This window comes from Cavenderia fasciculata, assembly GCF_000203815.1.
Source record: "Cavenderia fasciculata unplaced genomic scaffold Scf_EU5ZYIE01EUG8B-5, whole genome shotgun sequence".
Classification (NCBI taxonomy): Eukaryota; Evosea; class Eumycetozoa; order Acytosteliales; family Cavenderiaceae; genus Cavenderia; species Cavenderia fasciculata.
Window position 1 is genome coordinate 1 of NW_004457642.1, and position 22,168 is coordinate 22,168.

The 22,168-nt window shown below is 32.5% G+C and overlaps 9 protein-coding genes and 1 non-coding gene across 10 annotated transcripts; 9 read left to right on the forward strand and 1 right to left on the reverse strand.

Annotated features, from left to right (window-relative positions):
* Positions 1-34: 34 nt before the first annotated feature.
* On the forward strand, positions 35-1,044 carry DFA_09455 (uncharacterized protein; the record flags this gene model as incomplete). The annotated part of the gene is given in 3 exon segments (XM_004352061.1): positions 35-648; positions 668-913; positions 948-1,044. The coding sequence occupies 3 exon segments, from the start codon at positions 35-37 to the stop codon at positions 1,042-1,044; spliced, it is 957 nt and encodes a 318-aa protein (XP_004352113.1).
* A 292-nt stretch (positions 1,045-1,336) lies between these two features.
* On the forward strand, positions 1,337-1,837 carry DFA_09456 (uncharacterized protein; the record flags this gene model as incomplete). Its single annotated transcript, XM_004352062.1, has 1 exon — positions 1,337-1,837. One exon carries the CDS (start codon positions 1,337-1,339, stop codon positions 1,835-1,837), a length of 501 nt encoding a protein of 166 aa, XP_004352114.1.
* Positions 1,838-2,084: 247 nt separating this feature from the next.
* On the reverse strand, positions 2,085-4,364 carry DFA_09457 (Non-LTR retroelement reverse transcriptase-like protein; the record flags this gene model as incomplete). Its single annotated transcript, XM_004352063.1, has 3 exons — positions 2,085-2,179; positions 2,746-3,697; positions 4,155-4,364. 3 exons carry the CDS (start codon positions 4,362-4,364, stop codon positions 2,085-2,087), a joined length of 1,257 nt encoding a protein of 418 aa, XP_004352115.1.
* DFA_09458 lies at positions 3,742-3,813 on the forward strand. The gene has a single exon. It is a non-coding gene; the product is annotated as a tRNA-Cys (tRNA).
* Positions 4,365-4,797: 433 nt separating the features above from the next.
* On the forward strand, positions 4,798-8,607 carry xpo5 (armadillo-like helical domain-containing protein; the record flags this gene model as incomplete). Its single annotated transcript, XM_004352064.1, has 6 exons — positions 4,798-5,522; positions 5,594-6,227; positions 6,304-6,540; positions 6,620-7,515; positions 7,593-7,868; positions 7,944-8,607. 6 exons carry the CDS (start codon positions 4,798-4,800, stop codon positions 8,605-8,607), a joined length of 3,432 nt encoding a protein of 1,143 aa, XP_004352116.1.
* Positions 8,608-9,158: 551 nt separating this feature from the next.
* Positions 9,159-9,770, forward strand: DFA_09460 (uncharacterized protein; the record flags this gene model as incomplete). Its single annotated transcript, XM_004352065.1, has 1 exon — positions 9,159-9,770. One exon carries the CDS (start codon positions 9,159-9,161, stop codon positions 9,768-9,770), a length of 612 nt encoding a protein of 203 aa, XP_004352117.1.
* A 309-nt stretch (positions 9,771-10,079) lies between these two features.
* Positions 10,080-15,885, forward strand: naglu (alpha-N-acetylglucosaminidase; the record flags this gene model as incomplete). The annotated part of the gene is made up of 6 exons (XM_004352066.1): positions 10,080-11,036; positions 11,121-11,295; positions 11,321-11,343; positions 11,364-11,973; positions 12,308-12,649; positions 13,487-15,885. 6 exons carry the CDS (start codon positions 10,080-10,082, stop codon positions 15,883-15,885), a joined length of 4,506 nt encoding a protein of 1,501 aa, XP_004352118.1.
* A 1,465-nt stretch (positions 15,886-17,350) lies between these two features.
* culA (cullin A) lies at positions 17,351-20,228 on the forward strand (the record flags this gene model as incomplete). The annotated part of the gene is made up of 8 exons (XM_004352067.1): positions 17,351-17,502; positions 17,590-17,851; positions 17,927-17,989; positions 18,056-18,424; positions 18,498-18,986; positions 19,064-19,405; positions 19,479-19,736; positions 19,827-20,228. The coding sequence occupies 8 exons, from the start codon at positions 17,351-17,353 to the stop codon at positions 20,226-20,228; spliced, it is 2,337 nt and encodes a 778-aa protein (XP_004352119.1).
* A 429-nt stretch (positions 20,229-20,657) lies between these two features.
* Positions 20,658-21,038, forward strand: DFA_09463 (uncharacterized protein; the record flags this gene model as incomplete). Its single annotated transcript, XM_004352068.1, has 1 exon — positions 20,658-21,038. One exon carries the CDS (start codon positions 20,658-20,660, stop codon positions 21,036-21,038), a length of 381 nt encoding a protein of 126 aa, XP_004352120.1.
* A 482-nt stretch (positions 21,039-21,520) lies between these two features.
* DFA_09464 (uncharacterized protein) lies at positions 21,521-21,901 on the forward strand (the record flags this gene model as incomplete). Its single annotated transcript, XM_004352069.1, has 1 exon — positions 21,521-21,901. The coding sequence occupies one exon, from the start codon at positions 21,521-21,523 to the stop codon at positions 21,899-21,901; it is 381 nt and encodes a 126-aa protein (XP_004352121.1).
* Positions 21,902-22,168: the final 267 nt, after the last annotated feature.

Here is a 22,168-nt window from a genome sequence, read left to right on the forward strand (position 1 = left end):
TATTCCTTGTTATTCTTGTAACACTTTGGTAAATATGAATCCAAGATATGATGGCACTTCATGTGATAGAGCATTTACTGAACCAGACTATTTATCTTCAGGCTTTGCGGCCAATACAGCAGTTAATTTAAATGTAACCATTCCATTCAACGAATTATATGAATCCATTTTATCATTGGATAAGGATATTATGTTGAATGAAACATTATTGGTTAGATTTGTTTGGTCAGAATTACCAAATATTGGTTTTGGTGCAGATGCCTCTCTTACTCCTCAAACAAGTCCAGTTGCTTTAACAGCTCCTGCTGGACCCAATGTACAAGGTATGGAAATACATTTAGCAGTTGAAAAGAGATTTGATATTATTCAAAATTTACAACAAAAGATTGCAAGCCCAGAAGGATTCTCTTTACTTATTCCTTATTGTTATACTATAACAGCATCACTTACAGGTACAAATCAGCCAGTATCATTAAGATTAAATAGACTAAATGGTATTACTTTGGAAAGAATTTATCATAGTTTATTTGTTACTGCTTCAGTTGCAAACTCTGCCATCTACAACAACAATGTGGCTGCGACAAATTTGGAACATTTTTACACCAATATTAATAATACAAGGCGAATGAATACGATTATTATCCAATTGTAAGTGATGATTATAAAGCAAATGGATAGATTCAACAATTCAAACACCAAATATTCACAACTATAATTGGTGTTGGTTGGATAGATTTGATGATGGATCATTTGGTTTGTTAGATGAAAATATTGTTTCTGGTATTGATTTAAATCTAGGAGAGGTTAAATGGGATTTTATTGCATTTTTAAGTGTTGCAACCAATCTTACTCATCAATCAACAGTGGTATGTAAAAGAAGATTAGTTATTACTTCAAATGGATTGACATTAATGTAAATATTATTTATTCATTATTAAATAATATAGGAAAATGAAATTCAACAAACAGACAATTATTAAAACAATCCCAATTAGTGGTATCAATCCTGGTGGTCATGCAAGGTTGATGGTTCAAATGAATTAAGATTTTGTTCCAGATCTTATTACATTAAAACTCTATAGTTTGGATGGAACACTTCATATTGGGGATGTGTGCACAATTAGAACTTCATTGATTAGTGACAACAACCTTTTTTCCTTTTCAAAAATATCCACCACCAATTGTAATTTACATTTTACAAACAAAAGTGGAGCCATTATACAAGGAGCTTATTATTTTGAATGTGTGGATCAAAACAACAATTATTTGGAAAATGAATTGGAATTTGCAGCTGTATTTCAATTTACCAAATTTTAAAATCAACATATATATATAAATGATAAAGCTAACAAAAATCAATAATGTCATTGTGGAACCAATCAAACTACCACAACCACCAAAAAATGTAAAAGGATCGGAATTATTTAATCAATTAAATGCAAATATATTGGTATGTGCTCCAAAGAATAGTGGCAAGACTGTTGTTTTTAAGATTATAGATGAATGTACTAACAAACAAACAAATGTTTTAATCTTTTGCGCAACAGTTCACAATGATCATAGTTGGTTGGAAATTCAAAAAGATTTGGATAAAAGAGGAATAACATTTATGCCATTTACTTTTATTTATGATGACAAGGCAAATGTATTAGAGGCATTTATTCAAAGTTTACAAGTGCAACCAAATGAAAATAGTAAACCATTGATATTGACCAATAATACTGTGGCAGAGAAATCATCAAAAAAAGAAGTGGCACCAGATTATTTAATTATTTTTGATGATTTATCAAATGAATTAAAAGATCAAAGTATTAACAGTAACTTCGTACAAAGATGAAAATGACTAAAAAGTTACTGTTACAAATGGAGAACAAATTTATAGATGGAGGAATAATAAGTTATTTGTAGGGTGATTACATAAAAAATTAGACCCCTATAATTTTTTTTTTTTAAAAATCTGAGACGAACTTCATCACCGCTGTCGTCTTATGTGTTTTTATTTATGTGTGTGGTAGTTAGCGAATTGGATCGTCTCGTTGTCCTCAGAACTGGCGTAACTAGGGTTTTCCCGGATTTCGGTTAAGTTAACTTATTGGCCACCATCGGAATCGTTTGAGATTGGTCTCTAAGGGGGACTCGAAACTTCGACCTGTTGGTTCTAACGCCTTGTCTCTGACCCCTATTTTTTTTTTTTTTTTTAATAAAATCTTTGACCTCTTCATCACCGCTGAAGTCATATTGTTTATTTTTAAATTAATGATTTAATTATTATTGTTGTTTAATTTGGAGTAGTTGTTAGATAGTGGTTAGTTCTAGTTAGGAAGGAGGGAATGCGATAGGGTGTAGCTAGTTTGCCCCAAATGAGAGAGAATTTACTAAAGTTTGCGATCAGTTCGAGATTAGTGACCGACCATCGATCAGGTTGACATTTAGCTAGAATCGACTTGCAGTTTTGGATTAGTTTCAGGTATTCAAGATAGATTATAGTTTTGAATCGTTTGGTAACGATTGTTACTTCGTTTGGGTCGAGAGAGTAGTTGCGATCGTCATCGTCAAAGTCGAATTGCACATTCAGGTGGTGGCACCATGTGCGATGGAAGAGTATAGCAACAGCATTGACATAGCGTCTGTGATGTGTTCTCTGCTTGGTGAAGTTGAGAGCGTGGACATTCCACTGCACTCTGTTGTCGGTCCAGTCGAGAATCAACTTGCTAAACAGTGGGGCTCTTGGTTGGACGTGTATACATTCAAACAAATGGTGTATGATTGGAGATGTGTGTGTATCCCCATCGAATACAGTGTGGCATGCGTAGCATATTGTATTGGTGTCAGCTGGGGTACGTTTCATTATTCTGGCAAAGAAACGAAAGAGGGTGTCTCTTGCTGTCGTGCATTTGACGCTTGCCACGACGGCAAATATTTGCTCGATGTTGGTACCAAAGAGAGCCTCGATCTCTCTTTGACCGACGGTCTTTTGGTTGACCTTTGGTAGTCTGGTTGCTTGGAGAGCAGAGTAGATTTGCTTTAATTCGATTGGTGTATTTGGCTGGTCGGGTCCCTCCTTGGCAGGGATGTGTTTTGGAAGATAGGGACCAAACTCGGTGAATGGTTTGTCGTACGTGGCACGATACAGCTGTAACCATGCTTCCCAACATGTTTGGAAGTATGTGGAGCTGTTGGTGAGGGTGCCTGGGCGTAGGTACTCGCCGAGTATATGGTTGGTCCACACCCTGCGGTACGAGATGGGGTTGTTGGAAGGGTCGGCAAGGAAACGATTCATCGTCCATGCCTTTTGCGCAACTTGTCTGACGTCCATGTCCCAGAGGCCGATGCCTCCCTTTGTCCAATGTAGTGCTGCTCTTGGGCGAGCTATGCTATTTTTGTATTTATTTGTTTTGACGTAAGTAGAAGATGACGGCGAGTAGAGATACCAATTAATTAAACTGTTCAGTTCGCTAATCTCTTCTGTATTTAGTGACTCGATGTACAAAAAGTATGTGAGCTTGGATAGCGAGTATGTTTTGACGATTGCCATCGCTGCCCTCAGCGATACTCTGAATGGTGACCACTTGGCAAGTGAGGAGCGAATGGAATTTAGTATCTTGGGGGTCTGTCGATCTATGCCATTCCTTGTGGCACCAAACCCAAGGTATCTTTCGGTGCACGTTGCTACAGGGAATGGGAAAATATAAGACCCCTATAAATAGGGGAAAACTCCAAAAAAATAGACGCTAAAATGATGGATTATTAGCTCAGTGGTAGAGTAGAGGACTGCAAATCCTTTGGTCACAAGTTCAATCCTTGTATAATCCTTTTTGCTGTTTTTTTCGCATGGGGGGTGGAGAGCTGAGACCTTTTTTTTTTTTTCCTGAATCTGCTGACTCGTGGCTACAATTATATCCAAGTTTCATCGATTTTGGACATATCTGCATAGTTAAAAAGCCATCATTAATCAAACTGGTTTTTTTTTGCATGGGGTGGAGAGCTTTTTTCTTGCCTTTCCTGAATATACAAGAATAACTAAAAAAAAGGGTCCCGGCGAGATACCATCCATGTCGATATGTGTACCTGACAATTAATACTTTACACCAATATTTAAAAATAACCTTTTCCAGTTTTAACTATTGCTCTAGCTGATGTTTTGAACTAAAGACCAGTCGGCACTCCAACTCTTCTTGACTGAATACTGCCAATGGTACTGCATATTGTTGGGTTTCTCCCTTTTCCCAACCAAGACATCTGGCCAGTCTTTTCGAATCCAATTCATCAACATCTGGGAAGGGGTTTCCAAACATAAATTCATCAAAGCTTGATATGATCTGTGCGAGAATATATGTTCTATATAGTATAAATACTAAAGACATGTCACTGACCAAACTGTTGTGTGATTTGAAAGAACAACTTTTTTCAACCCAAAGGCTTTTTACCTCTTCTTGTGTGTAGCTACACATGTTTTAGTAACCAATTATCAGATAGGATGACATAGGGTAGTTTGATCGTTTGAGGTTGCAAGCAAATACTAAATACTAAATACTATGTCTCTAATCCAACCAATCAACATGTTATTAGTTGTACAACTATTAGCTCTAGTAGTACATAAGAATAAAGATAGTACTATGAAATTTTTTTTTTTAATTGACGATTTTTTTTTCTTTCTGAAAAAGTTTAAAAAATCAACTGATGAAGATCATTGTTCATTTTATCATATTCATATTATCTTCTTCTTCTTCTTCTTCTTTTTCTTCCTATTTATTTATTTATTTATTTATTTATTTTATATTTATCAATCAAAGAGCAATGAATACAAATGAAATAGACCAAATCATCAACCAAATCACTAGTTCACTATCGCAGCTGCACGACCCACGCTCAACACAAGAGCAAAGACAATCGAGTCAAGTCTTTCTCGAAGAGCTCAAAACGCGACCCAACGCCTACACCTTTGCACTAAAGCTAGTACAAACACCACAAATCAACGATATAGCTAAACACTATGGTCTGCACGTCATTGAAAACCTAGTAAAGAATCGATGGAATCAAGCATCAGACTCTGAAAAAGAGTCTGTTAAAAAGGAGATACTACAAATCGTAGCAAACATATCGCCCAAAGAACAAAGATTCATCAAGGAAAAGATGGTCACTGTGATTGTAGAGATTGTCAAAAGAGATTGGCCACAAAGATGGTCAAACCTATTGGAATCACTTGTACAAATCTCTCAATTGGGTGATAGTCAAGCTGAACTTGTCCTTTTAACATTTGGAAAGTTACCAAGTGAAATCATTGTTGAAGGTGGTAGTGGTACTACTTCATCTGCAGCCTCTTCATCACTGCCAGATCAAAGAAAAAAGGATCTAATGATTGGTATAAACCTTGCAGTTGAATCACTCTTTAATTATTTCTATCAAGTATTGGAAAGTAGATATCAACTCTATAAACAACAATCACAAAATCAACCAAATATAAATATTATTTCTACACTTTTAAATTGTTTAATTTCTTATATTGATTGGATTCCTCTCAAGCAAGTATAAAATATAAATATTAACATATCTCATCCAAGTATAAAAAATATTAATATTACCTTTTATTTAGAACAATATTACAACATAAATTAGATTTTATATTTTGTCAATTATTACAAGATTTACCATTTAGAATCAATTCATGTGAATGTTTATTATTATTTTCAAATAGAAAATGTAAAATCGAGGAAAAGGGAGATTTATTGTCAACCTTTAACATGTTGGAAACCATACATAAAGCAATGGGAGTAACATCCAATTCATTTGAAGATGATTATGTATTTCAAAAAAGAATGGCTCAAATGTTGACCATTCTTGGTACAACTCATCTATCCTATTACTCTAGTATCAGAGAACAAGATAGAAAGTTACCAAACAATTATCAAAGTTTTTTACAAATGATGTTACAATTGTTACAACATCCAAGTGTTCTAATGACATCACTTTCCATCCCATTTTGGAATGCATTTCTTAAAAATCAAGATATCATCAAACCAATAGATTATATGGATAGTCTATTAAAAGAATTATTGGTTTGTTCACAATCTAAAATCCTCAAAGTTGGTGATCCCGACAAACAAGATCAAACCATTCAATCAAAATATTCATCAATCGATTTTGGTACTTCAAAAGAATGGGGTCAATTTTTTGGTACTGTTCGTAGTCGTTTTATTGATTTAACAAAATTAATTTCAAATCTCAGTGTAAGAAATATATAAACAAAAAAAAAAAAAGAGAACTATTTATTAATATTTTTATTTATTTCTATTTCTTTTTTAGCCTGAAATAGCAATTGAATTTATAATTAAAAAATCAATTGAAATGATACCAGCTATAAAATCAACCACTTTGGCATTGACACATGAACAAACATTAATTTTAGAATCCATTTCATTCTATCTTGAAGTAGTTGTTCAAAATTTACCTGCTCTATTTTTCCAAGTTGATTCAAAATATCAATCTTCAATTAAACTTACTGAACAATTACTTCAAGAATTATTTCAAAATGATTTTAAAGTAAGAAAAAAAAAGAAAAAAGAAAAAAGAAAATAATATTTATTAATTTTTTATTAATTTTTTTAATTTTATTTCTTAGGATGCAAATGCAACATCATTTCAAATTGATTGTATTAGACCATTTACAAGTTATTATTCACATCATGGATCAAGTTTACAATTTATATTAAAAAAGTTGGTACCATTGATTGCATTTAAAAATCCTACTTTGGATCAACCAAAAATGACAGTTTCAACTCAACATTGTAGAAGAAGAGCTATTAGTAGTTTGATTCATTTGGCAACTGAATTGACAGATCAAATGAAACCATTCCTAAATGATCTCTATCAATCTATTATTCAACTGTTTCAAATGGAATTATTATTGGATAGTGAAAAGGTTATGCTTTTCCACTTACTTATGATTTTTGCAAATGAATACAACAATTATCAACAATCACTTGGTTTCTTGAAAGAATTTATTCAACCAGTTTTAAATAATTGGGTTAGTTTAGATTTTACAAATGCATTTAAGTCACCAGAGAATCTTGTAAACTTTTTAGGACTAGACAAGGAAAATAATTATTCAACCGAATATATTGGTAGACGTAAAAAACTTCAATTCACAATTGCCTCACTTCAAATCTTTTGGAAAAAGGCTCAACTTCCATCTCAAGTGATCAATGCCACTGCAGGTGAATCTAGTCAAGGATTTATGGAATTTATTTCAAATGGTATTAGTTATCCTTCAAAATGGCCAATATCTGAATTTATTAAAGATATCCTACCAAATTTAGCTTCACTAGTCGCTACTCTACATCAACTTTGGAATCCATCCTTTATTCAATCCATCCCTGCTTGTTATCATCCAATCTTTCAATTGGATGAAGCAATCACTGCTCCACTTTTAGGTCAAGATTATCATAAAGATAATAAAAATGAATCTGAAAATATTAAATTCCTTAGAAATTTAATTGATCTCTTAAGAGAAGCTTGGTAAATATAAAAAGAAACAAAAAAGAAACAAAAAATATAAAATATATTAATATTAATACTTTTTAATTTTTATTTAGTTATGAAATAATTGGATATGGATTTTCACATTCTGATGAATTATTTGAAATTTCAACATTACCAAAGATTTTATTTGATTCTATTTTCTCTAGTTTGGAATTTTGTGAAAATAGACATTTGAAATTACTTTTGCGTCATTGTTTAATATTCCTTGTTAAATATAATCCACCAAAATTACAATCTCAAACTTTACAACCTTTATTACCTCCATTTATTACTCTACTATTTAACAAAATTAAATTAGGTTGGGAGGAAATTGAAATTAGATCTCAAAAGTATGTAAAAACAAAAAAAGAAAATAGAAAAAGAAAAGAAAATATTAATCTATTTTCTTTATTTTTATTTTTTAGGATAAATAATCATTCAGAAATGGTAGAAATTGTTGATGATAAAATACTTCGAGATTTAACATTAGAATTTACATATTGGATTAAAGATTTTTCAAGTCATCCAAGTATATTGTCAGATTTGGAAATTATGACACCAGTTATTTATGGTTTATCTGCTTGCTTACTATCAAATGATCATCAAATTGTTATCAAATCAACACCCATTTCTGTACATCTGATAGAGATTATTGGAGAGGATGCAAGATTCCATCATTTGTTGGGTAATGAAATGTTTGGAGTTTGTCTTAAAATGTTGATTCGAAACAAGACACCAGATTTGGCATCTGATTTTATCAATATTGTTCGTGCCATCTATCATAAACTCTACAAACATACCAATGTATGTCACCAACTATTACTGCAAATCCCAAACATTACACCTCAACATTTAAACAAGTTTGACAAGGATCTGAGTTACTCCAAATCTGAAAAGAATCAAAAGGCTCTCTTTAAAACATTCCTCAATGATATCATTGGTATCAATATCAACAAACTCAAGAAACCAAGTATCCTAGACTTGCCCGAAAAATTATTTGTTGCCAAACAAACTGGTACTCCTTCTTGGAATGATATTCCTCATTCTGCTAATACTATTGGTACTACTTTAACTGATTTATTTGATTAATCCAAAACAACAAAAATAAATAATACAAAACAAATATTTATAAATACACTCAAACCAATTTGGTCAACAATAATTTAATAATAATAATGTTGATTAAACAACTAAAGAATGCCCAAGCACATAATACATAAGATAGGGATGTTTTCGTCGTCCTCTCTTGAGAATGCAAGATAAATGAAGATCTAATTGTTTCAGTTTTAGAATTATTCAACCAAACCAAAGGATTTTTTTTTTTAGTTCCTGAGGAACCAGATTTTTTCGGTGATGACTACGAAATTTACATATTTTATTCTAAAATTGATCGCTTCAATTTCGACCTTTAGTTATATTATATAGTTGTAAAATGTAGAGCTCGGAAATGAATAGTTGATTGGCATCCGACCTTTATGCTTCTAATCTAGTTCCTGAGGAATTGAAAATCATTGGAAACTATAAATACCTGTGTTGGAAATATGAAACAAATATATTTATCAATAATACTACTATCAAACTCTAATATTTATATATACATATTTTATACAAATCAAATTATTTCTTTTAAAAAAAAAAAAATGAAATTCTCTTTATCAATCTTTATCATTTCAATGTTGTTGGTTGCAACAACCACATCAAGTTATGTTACTGTTTTAAATTATCAAACCAATGCTTGTAAAGGTAATTATGTTAGCCAACACTCAATGTTGGAAGATACTTGCTTTGATGGTGTCATGTATCGTTGTGCCAACAACCAAGTAACCAAGTATGTTTATGGTGATTTGAATTGCAATGGTATACCATACCCACCAGTCACCACTCAAGTCAACGAATGCGGTCAAGTCGCCAATTTCCCATCGGGTATTTACCAATGTAGCGCAAACGTCCCGTTCACAACCCAATCATCGATTGTCAACGTCAAGTACAATGGTACATGCCAAGACTCATGGATGAATAAACCAGTCTTATACATGTCGGCCATCTTTACCGATACCTGTTTCCAATATGACTCTAAATCGTCATATATCATCGCCTGTGACCCCAACGGTGCACCATTAATGGACAGTTACATCCTGACTGAAGTCAAAGGTCCTAAATGCAAAGGTCCATCTTATCAACAAGTAGTTCCATACACTCCAACTTGTGGTGATGCTAATGGCATGACATCTAAAATGATTTGCAATCAATAAATAAAAAAAATAAAGTAATAAATATTATTTTATTATTCTACCAATATATGTTGGTTGAATCATTTCTGGAAAAAGAATAGTTTAAACTATGCACCACGCATGTCTTTGGTAACATTTATAATAATTAACATACCTATGTCAACAAGAATAGTCAGAAGCTGCTGCTGATAATGATTACAGACTGACAGAGGAGCGAGCCAGGACACCCACCGCAATTGAATTTAGAAAAACCATCCATCTTTCGTTCATCTTTTTCGTTTCAGTTCTTAAAACTTTGACAACCAATCGATGTAGAATAGTAGTAGTATAATGGATTCTATACAACAGAATGATTCATTTACAATAAGAGAAAACTTGTATACTTTGGTGAAAGAGATTGAGCGACATGCACAGTATCTCAGTAACCTACCGGATCTACAGACTCTGGGTATCATGTTCCCAAAGATACGAAGTTATATTAGCAATAATCTAGAGTTGCAAAGAGAACTAATGATATCACACAAGTTTATTGAAGAGATTAACAAAGACTACAATTATCTTTCAATTCCCGATCTATTTATAAATCATAATCAATATCAACCTTATCATCAACAACATCAACAGCAATACAATAATAATAATACTAATAAAACAATAACTCATCATCCTTCACCTTCTTCTTCTTCTTCATCATCTCTTCCACCTCCATCACCTTTTAAATCGACATCTACATCATCGACATCATCGACATCAACTACAACAACAAACTCCTCTACAGATCCACAATTAAATGTGAATCAAAAAAGAGTTTATTCAGAACCAACAGGTTATGTAGAACCTCAAACTTTTAAAAGGTTGAATACTACTACTACTACTACCAATTCACCTCCTCCTCCTCCTCAACAAGAACAACAATTGTTTACACCACAAAAAAAGAAAACAACAACTCAAATACCATCCTCTCCAACTGTTATTACTCCTTTACCAATTGTTGCTAGTCCATCATCATCATCATCAGCTGCTACGACTACCACAACTTCTACGACGACGACTACAACGACACCACCAGTTAGAGATGAAAATTATATACCATCAAACGATGACCCAGACTTTTATGGTGAAAGAATTGGAAATGAATACATTGATGAACCAACATTGGACCAAAAAAATAGGATTGCTAGAGCACTCAGAGAAGATATTAAATTGGAACAAACATTTCTACCAGATTATGTACAATCGACTCAAGGTTTTAAAATTGTTGGTTCAACTTCAAATTATGATGTAAAGGTAATTATTGAAAGTTTAAAAAGAGAAAGAAAACAAATGCAATAATATATATTTATTTGTTAATATTATTTTATTTATATTTAGATTGCAACAGTGCCACATTGTACCTGTCAAGATTTTGGAAAACATAGGTTTTGTAAACATTTATTATTCGTATTACTCAAAGTATTGGGATTATCATTAAATTCTTATATACTCTATCAACTTGCCTATACCAAAGCTGAAGTTAAATATTTGTTATCATTAAATTTAAATGTTTGTATAATTATTATTATTATTATTAGTTAGATTTTGCTCTAATACATATGTATGTTTTTATTTAATTAGAAAAACTCAACAAATGATGTATTGGATATAGAAGTTGATATGGAAAATTTACCTTATTGGTTTGATCCAGGTACACTACAACCAAAGGGTAAAAGTAAAAAGAATCAAGTAGTATCTGATACTACACATATCTTGAATGATCCAAGTCAACCACCACCATCAACTATTTCCCCAACTAAAAAAACAACAACATCATCATCATCAACAACAACAGCAACGACGATAGATTCAACAACCATTGATAAAACCAAAGATACAGAAAATGAAAAGAAAAAGACAAAAGATCAAAATAATAGTAATCAAAATAATAGTAATAATGATAGTAGTAGTAGTAGTAGTAATAACATAAAGCCAATATTTAATATTTCCGAAAATATTAGGTTAATGGTTGATGCAGCAAAAAGACAAAGAGAAAATACAATGAATCAAATCTATAGTCAAACGAGTCAGGCATCTCTATCTAAATATCAATCAAATCCTTCTCATTCTCCTCCTCCTCGCACCCCTTTAACTGTTGTAAATAATAATAATGGTAATAATAACCAAAAGAATAATTCTACTTCACCCATTTCAAGCACTCCAAATGATAATGGTGGAAAACCAAATGTTAGTATGTATCCACTCATTCAATCAATTCACAAAAAGTGTAAATTTATTTAACCTATTTATTTTTAGTTTATTTGGATGATTAAGAAAATGAATCTTTGCATTGCAAGTATATTATAAATAAATATTAAAATGTATTTTTCCCCTGATAGTTTTTTTCTTTTCCTTGATAGATATTTTCAAAGATAAAATTTAAAACGATTAGGATCATTTTTGATGTGGATCAATGGTGCACACCAACTCAAACCTAATTTTTTCTAATAAACATTAAATGGATAAACTCTTAGTCGCACATATCAAAAGTCAAGTATGGTCTGGTGGCCCTTTTTGAGATAAAGACACGAAAGTTCAAGCATATGTGAATGAAATAAGGCAGACGTTACATGACGCAGAACCGAACGCAGACGTTGGTTTAGTTCTCCACGAGTTTGCGATCTCTCGTAGTGTCGACCTCAAATCAACTGGTAAGGGAATAACCCCAATAGTTTACCGGTTCGATCTCAATGGTAACTGGCGAATGGCCATTACTGTGTCAAACATTAGAATAAGACAAGTAGTGGTCTATTATGTCTTTCAAAGCGATCATAATAATCAAGACCCACATTATAGAACCCTCATCAACGAGGCCCAAAATGGTCGTTTTGAATTCCCAAACACGGTGGTGACACAAGGTTTCGAAGGTTTGCCAATGACGAATCCCACCCCATAATACAATAAATAAACACAAAACCCATATATATATATATGTTTCAAAATAAAGAAACCTTAAACACAAATAATTATTGTTTCCAATTCTAAACTCACAAATGATGGCAGTGACAACATACTATCACCGATCTAATCAAACTATTTCAAAGCCAAAGAATCGTACGATAATATTACCAAGTATAAAATAAAAATAATTGACGAAAGAGGATTAAAAACCAAGATATGTTTGAAAGAATGATTTTAAATATATCCTCTTCTAGGATGTATAGTGTTTTACGCCAAATGACTTTAAAAGTGGAAGACCTATATGTTAAAAGAGTGTCTTGAATAAATATTGTCAACAAGTTGTGTATGTCAATCGATTGAAAAGAGTGAGTTAACCGCACCCCTTTGCACATCAATTCACGCGCGTGATTGCATGTGATCATCACCCTCATCTCCTCTTTTCATCACATTACTCTTTTTACATGTATCAAGACAAAGAAAGAGAGAAAGAGAGAGAGACACACACTTATACACACAGAATGTCATATTTATCCTCACACACATACTCACTAAACATGTTGGCATGGTTTGACTGGTTAAACTATTACTATTACCTAACTGTTCTCTGTTGGCTGCCAGCTTGGTTTGTTGGCGATGATGTTAACATTGCTATTCCCATTTCTTTATCTTATTATTATTATTCATTATTTATTATTTATTTGACAATAGCCAACTTCATCATAGCCAACATCATATGATCGAACAAATAAACAAAAAATTCATTTATATTATTTTTTTATTTTTCATTCTTTATTTATCATCAGCTTTGCCAAAAACCAATAGTAGCAGCATTAGTCATAGTAGCAATGTTGTAATAACAAATAGACATAGATATCAAAATGGAATAAGGTTAAATCAAGATGACCGTGATGATGATCATCAAAATAACAATATAAATCATATTAAACAACTTTCAAAAAATGTGAATGAATCATCGTCATCATCAGATGACAACCAAGAAACATACTTTTTAATCTATTCATTGATTGAAAGAGTAATTGGATACAAACAACTACCATTCATAAAGTTGGAATTGGCCAATACTAGTAGTAGTGGTGTAGGAGGTGAATACTTTTACTTGTTGACTCGTACACTTGACAATGTTACCTATATCTATCTGCAAGCAAATAATGCAGTCAACCTAGCACAAGCATTCAACTATTACCTAAAGTATTATGCAATGTGTGTGTATACTTGGACGGGTGACCAATGTAATTTGGGTGATGGCAGATCATTGCCTGAAATGCCTGTACCTGTAACCATCCCAATCGCAAGTGACCTACGATACTATATGAATGTAGTGACATTTGGGTACAGCACAGTATGGTGGGATTGGGAGAGATGGCAACGTGAAATCGATTGGATGGCTCTGAATGGATACAACCTACCGCTGGCATTTGTCGGTCAAGAGTATGTGTGGTTTGCAGTCTACTCGGAATTGGGTGTGTCACCCAAAGACATTGAATCGTTTTTCAGTGGTGGTGCATTCCTGCCTTGGAATAGAATGGGTAATGTGAATGGCTGGGGTGGACCGTTGGACTATGACTTTATCGCCGGTCAACATGATCTGCAGCAACAGATACTCGAGAGAATGCGTCAGTATGGGATGAAGCCTGTGTTGCCTGGGTTTGCGGGTCATGTCCCTCGTGCATTCATGTCGTTGTTTCCAACTGCCAATATCACACAGTTGGGAGACTGGCGTGCATTCAACGGTACCTATTACCTTGATCCATCCGACCCACTCTTTGCCAATGTTTCACAGACATTTGTAAAAGTGCAGACCGCCATCTACGGCACCGACCACTACTACTCGTTTGATCCATTCAACGAGATCACGCCACCCAGCAGCGACGCTGGATACCTCCAAAACAGCTCGTCGTCCATGTACAATGCACTCGCATATGCTGATCCGCAGGCAGTGTGGGTGTTGCAGGCGTGGTTCTTTATCAGCGACGCTTGGTTCTGGCAGCCACCCCAGGTCAAGGCGTTCCTCGGCGGTGTCCCCATTGGTCATCTCCTGGTACTCGACACATGGGCCGAAGAGTCGCCTGCATGGACTGTCACTGACCAATTCAACGGACACGACTGGATCTGGTGCATGCTACACAATTTTGGCGGACGTACGGGCATGTACGGCAAAATACCTAGGATCACAGCCGGTCCCATCGACGCGCGAAAACAGTCACCTGGGATGAAGGGGACTGGTCTGACACCAGAAGCAATCGAACAGAATTATATAATGTACGATTTGATGAGTGAGATGTCGTGGCGTACAACTGCACCCAACATGACCGAGTGGATCAACCAATACACTCAACGTCGATACGGTGTGTTTGTACCAGAGTTGGCACAAGCATGGAATTCTCTAGCATCGACAGTCTACAATGCACCCGATAGCATTGACAAGAATCCATCGAGTTTTGTTGGTATCCGACCTGAACTCAATATGACCAATAATATTTATTACGACTCTTCAATCATCCAAAAGGCATGGCAACTCTATTTATCAGTGACCGACGAGTATGTTTTATCAACATCAACCTACTCATTTGATATTGCAGAGATTACAATTCAAGCACTCAGTAACCTATTCATAGAGACTGAGATTGCAATGTACGATGCTTACAAAACTGGTAAAGGTACAGAGTTTGATGAACATGCTATGAACTGTCTCAATATAATCACTGATATGGATATGATTGCGTCAACACAACAATTGTTATTGGTTGGCACTTGGACTGCCAATGCTAGACAATGGGCAAATTATAATCTATCAAGAAACAAAGATGAAGATAGAAATACAGATAAAGAACAAATGACAATAGAACAATACGAATTTAATGCAAGAAATCAAATAACATTGTGGGGACCTTCCAATTCAACGCTTCACGACTATGCCTATCATCTTTGGAGTGGATTATTAAATGATTTCTATCTTGCAAGATGGTCATTATTTATTAAATACCTCGATTCTTCATTGTCATCAAGCAGTACAAATGATGCAGGTACAGGATTCAAAAATCAAGAATACATCAATGATATTGAATCACTTGAAGAATCATGGAATCTCCAAACCTATCAATATCCAACTCGACCAACTGGAAATGCTTATCAATTATCTAAATTTATAAATAATCAACCAATAATACCAAAAATTAAATAATACTAAAAAATAATATTAATATTATTAAAAAAAAACATCAATCAATCAATCAATCAATTTTTAAAATAATTATTATTAATATTAATGAAAAATCGTGATGTGGTAAAATATAACATCTTATAAGATATGAGTGATAAATCAATCGTCTCAAAGATTAATTATTTATCTATCTTTAGTCGTGATAAATCAATCGTCTGTCCTTTTGGTCAGTCCATCATCATCATCATACACAATCTATTAAAATCAAAAGTGGAAAAAAGAGGAAGAGAATGAGTAAAGAAGGGAAACAGTGAAAGGATAATTTAAACATTTCATTTGTGGTAAGAGATAGAGATGGATGGAAAAAAAATGAAAAAAACAATAATAGAGAGAAGGGAAGGGTGGGGGGAGTGGTATATTGTTGGTTGGTGGGTAGAGAGAGAAGGAATGATAAATAAGGAATAAACATATTTAATCAGGCACGTTCAATTATTCATTTTTCATTCTTTCTTTCTTGAATGATAGTCTCTCGTATTATTTTTGTAACATTTCTCTCTACACAGCGCAACCAATTTTAATTTTAGAAACTCTAATAGAAACGACCAAAGAACAAATAATAATTAATTAATTTATTCAATTCCAAAATAAACAAAAAAAGAGAGAGATAGAGAAAAAGAAAATATATCTCTGTCGGAAAGAAAAAGGTAAACTTTAACCATTATAAATACAATCATACTCTAGAATAGAATAAAAGAAGGAATATAGTTATATAGTAATTAATAATAGAGAGTGGATAAGATTGATTTTTGAAAAAATATAAAGAGACAGACGAACAGATAGAATTGCCAACACCAAAATAAGATAATAGTTAACGAGTCTTGAATTTGACCAAAATGAAGAATAACCAATAATAATCGATTACAAAGTTTCATTTCACCTCTATTCATTGGTCAAAAGAGAGAGAGAGAGAGTATGATCAAATAAAAGAAATTGATCGGCTCTAGAAGGAGAGAATGGATGGAATGAATGAACAAAGTAGTTTAATTAAAAAAATAATTTATTTTTCGAATTTTTATTACTATTATTTGTTGTGAACATGCTTACACTTTAATTTACTACACATCTTTACTCTCTCTCTCTCTCTTTAAATTCAATCATATAATCATTCATTATTCATCACTATAATCATTCATTCAATATTCATACTATAATCATTCATACTTATAACATATCTATCTAAATTACAATTATTTCATTTGAAAACTATAGTACACAACTACATTACATTACAATCAATCTTATATACAACAACAATAACAACAAAAGATCATCACATTTCAAAAACATATACAAACGCGACAAGAGATAGATAAACGAAGAATTATATAATAGATTAGAAGACAAAGTTTAAACTACCTTACCTTACCTTACCTATTTGACGACTGACTTTTTTAAATAGAGGAGGAGGTTGATTATAGAATCAATAATGAATACTACATCAATATTGGCAAATCAATCTGTTTCACAAAAGAATGTCAAGCTTGAGGATATATGGCCAGAGCTTGAAGGAGGTATCTCTAAGATTCTTTTAGAGTTGAATCAAGGTTTTCCCATCAAGAAATGGATGGCTCTATATACGTAAGATTAGATAGATAGATAGATAGATCTAGAGAGGGTTAATAAGTATATATATATTCACCATTTATATCTTACTCTTATTATTAGACATGTATATGATTATTGTGCAGCATCACAATCAAAAGCTGGACCAAAAGTTGGAGTATCAAAACAACAAAACCAATCAGGTGCCAATTATGTTGGAGAGGAATTATACAACAGATTAAACGTATTCCTCAAAAAACATATGAAGGAATTGTTAGAGGTTGCCGACAAGAAAATGGATGAATCTCTATTGGGTTATTATTTCACTGAATGGGAAAGATATACAAGTTCAATGAGATATATCAATCATATTTTAAATTATCTTGTATGCAAACAGAAAAGAAAATAATATTATTATTAAACTGATTTACTAATTAGTTTATTATTTATTTTTTAAAAGAATCGATATTGGATTAAAAGAGAAATTGATGATGGTAAAAAAGAAGTTTATGAAGTTTATGTTGTAAGTATAAAAAATATAATAATATTTGTTGGCATTTCATTAATCTCTTCCTCCTTTTTTATTTAGTTATCATTTGTAATTTGGAGAGATTGTTTATTTACAGCATTAAAGAGTAGATTAACATCTGCATTATTGGATTTAATTGAAGGAGAAAGAAATGGATATCAAGTGAATACACATTTGATTAGAGGAGTGATCAATGGTTATGTTAGTCTTGGACTAAATAGGGAAAAGCCAAAAGAAACTATTTTACAAGTCTATAAATCGAGCTTTGAAGAATTGTTTTTGGCTGCTACCGAACAATACTATACAAGTGAATCGGTCAAGTTTATCTCTGAAAATACAGTTGCCGATTATATGAAAAAGGTTGAAGCTCGTTTAAATGAAGAAGTTAAAAGAGTTCAACAATATTTACATCAATCTACTGAAACTGAGGTAAAACAAAACAAAACAAAAAAGAAACAAAAGATATATAAATATATATTAATACTTTCTTTTTTCTACTTAGTTAATTTCAAGATGTGAAAAAGTATTGATAGAAAAACATGTTGAAGTAATTTGGAATGAATTTCAAAATTTATTAGAGAGTGACAAGATTGCAGACTTGACACGTATGTATGCATTGTTGTCAAGGATTCCAAGAGGGTTGGAACCACTTCGAGCCACGTTGGAGAAACACGTTCAGACTGTCGGTTTACAGGCAGTCCAATCCATTGGCAGTGTTGGTGCAACCGATCCAAAGCTCTATGTTGAAACACTCTTGCAAGTGTTTAAGAAATACAATGACTTGGTAACTGGCGCATTTAGAAGTGACACTGGCTTTGTTGCATCTCTCGACAAGGCATGCAGAAGATTTATAAACGAAAATGCAGTCACCATTGCTGCCAAATCTTCCTCCAAATCACCAGAACTATTGGCTAGATTTACTGATTTCCTATTGAAAAAGAGTCCAAGAAATCCTGAAGAATCTGAAATGGATCAATTATTAAATGATGTTGTAAGGAAAAAAAAAAAGAAAAATAGAAAAAAAACAAAAAGGTTATAGCTTTTATTAATTTGTTTTTCTTTTTCTAGATGATCGTATTTAAATATATAGAAGATAAGGATGTTTTCCAAGATTTTTATTCAAAGATGTTGGCAAAACGTTTGATTCATGGTACATCTACATCTGAAGATTTGGAAGGTGTTATGATTGGTAAATTAAAGTCTACTTGTGGATATGAATACACCTCTAAGCTTCAACGTATGTTTACCGACATGTCTCTTAGTAGAGATCTACTCGAAAGATTCCATCGTCATCTCGAACAAGATAATCAACAAGTATTATTGGGTGGTATCGATTTTAGTGTCCTTGTACTTGCTACTGGTTCATGGCCACTTCAACCACCTGCTACTAATTTTAGTATTCCAAAAGAAGTAAGAAAAAATAGAAAGATATTTATTTATTATTTATTTATTAATTTATGTTATTTTTTTGCTTTCCATTTAGTTGCAAGCATGTGAACAACTTTTCCAAAAATTCTATCAAATTCAATATTCTGGTCGTAAATTAAATTGGTTACATCATTTGTCAAAGGGTGAATTAAAAACTAAATACTTGTCTTCAAACAAGAGCGGATACTCTTTACAATGCTCAACCTATCAAATCGGTATTCTTTTACAATTCAACACTGAAGAGGAATTGACTACTGATGATATTCAAGATTCAACTCAATTAATTGATAATGTTTTAAAGAGTACTTTAACTGTAAGTATTAGAAAATAGAAATAGAAATAGAGATATTCTATTTTTGATCTATCTTTTTTAACTCTTTTTTATTTTTATTTTCTATTTTAGGTATTGGTAAAATCAAAAATATTAGTTAGTGAACCAGAATTAATTGAACCAGAGGATATTGGAAAGGGAATGAAATTTACATTAAACAAACAATTCAAGAACAAAAAGAACAAGATTATTATCAATGTTCCAGTTGTACAGCAGGTCAAGGAAGAGATTGACACTATCCACAAGACTGTAGAAGAGGATCGTAAATTACAGATTCAGGCCGCCATTGTTCGTATCATGAAGATGCGTAAGCAATTGTCACACAGTGGTTTAATGTCTGAAGTAATCGTCCAACTACAACAACGTTTCAATCCCAAGGTTAATATTATTAAAAAGTGTATAGATATTTTAATTGAAAGAGATTACCTTCAAAGAGTAGAAGGTCAAAAAGACATGTATAGCTATGTTGCTTAAATCAACAAAACAAATAACAAATAACAAATAACAAACAACAACAAACCCAACAAATCCCCCTCCCAATCCATCCAAACAACAAAATAGGGAACCAAAACAAAACAATATTATATTTATAAATAAATAAATTAATTTTTTTTTAATCTAAAAATATATCTAATCAATTAAATATAAAGAGATAGAGATGTTATAATTATCCAACAATATTTGAATGTGTAAGAATTCATCATTATATTTTCAATTGGTTGACAAAAAAATGTAATAGATTGAAAACCACAAATGATAACATTGTACAATTAATACATAAATTCATATATGAAATTGAATAAACTATAAATAGAATATGATCCAACCTTTTAAAAATAAACCAAAATATATTTTAAATTTACAAATTTAATTCTCTTAAACTCTAAATATTCTCTATCAAAAATGAAAGCTATCTTTGCCTTGTGTGTTATGTTACTTGCCTTGTCAGTTGCTGCTGCCCATCACCATAATGAAATTGGTATTAGCCATAGATTGATTGGAACCTGGACTGATTCTCAAACTGGTGAATGTTTCTCTCAATATGATGTTACCATCACCAATGGTTGCCATGGATCACGTGTGTGCTCGGTCTGCATTGGTACTGATGCCACCTGTCGTCTCCGTGATAACAACTCTATCTGGAATGTTGTCCGTCTTTCCAATGGTGACATTACTCTCCCAGCCAACCAAACCATCAACCTCAACTCTTCATACACTTTTGGTTACATTGTCCATGGTACTGCCGTCCCAACACTCTGTGTTAAATCTGTCTCTTTCTGTTAAATGATTTTAAACAAGAATCTAAAAAATAAACTATTGAAATCCAATTAATCATATATTCTTTCTTTCTTTCCATTCCTTCATATTTTCTTTCTTTTACCATTGATCATTTTTAAATCTTGAAAGTGATCCGATTCCATTCATGGATCCCAAATGACATCTCTAAAAAAATATATCTCTAATTTAAATTCTTGGGATTTGTAATTTCTTTTTTGTTTGGAGATTTAGAGACTGACGGTACAAACCACATACAATTAATAATCAATTGACAATATATTTCTGAATAGATCAATAAATATTGAATGTTTTGGTACAAGATCCAATCTTTTTTTCTACTAGATTAAAAATTGACAATATTAATATTTGTTTCAAACAAATTCAATAAACTATAAATAGAATGGTCCATTCAAACATTTAATATAAATCCAACAAATTAAATTCTATTAATTAAATATCCAAACTATTATCCAAAACTATAAACAAAAATGAAAGTTATCTTTGCCTTGTGTGTTATGTTACTTGCCTTGTCAGTTGCTGCTGCTCAACATCACAATGACATTACCATCAACCATAGAATGGTTGGAACCTGGACTGATTCTCAAACTGGCCAATGTTTCTCCCAATTCGAAGTAACCATTACCAACGCTTGCAATAGTGCCCGTGTCTGTTCACTCTGCATTGGTACTGATGCCACTTGTCGTCTCCGTGATAACAACTCTATCTGGAATGTTGTCCGTCTTTCCAATGGTGACATTACTCTCCCAGCCAACCAAACCATCAATGCCGGTGCCTCTTACACTTTTGGTTACATTGTCCACGGTACTGTTGCCCCAACTCTCTGTGTCAAGTCTGTCTCTTTCTGTTAAATGATTTTAAAATAAATATATTCCAATATCAAATTTGGAATAAATATATTTAGCTATATCAATCCTTTTGTTTTTTTGTGTAGTACAATTATGATAGTTGATCTTGAAATTTATAATCGATATAGTTGATGTTTTTGTAGTTTGGATATAATAGTTTCTTCTTGTTCTTTTTTCACCATTTTTTCATCTATTCATCTAAATAGCAAAAATATAGAGATAAGTTAATTGGTAATGATGATGAAGAAATGGAATTGAATCTCTGAAAAC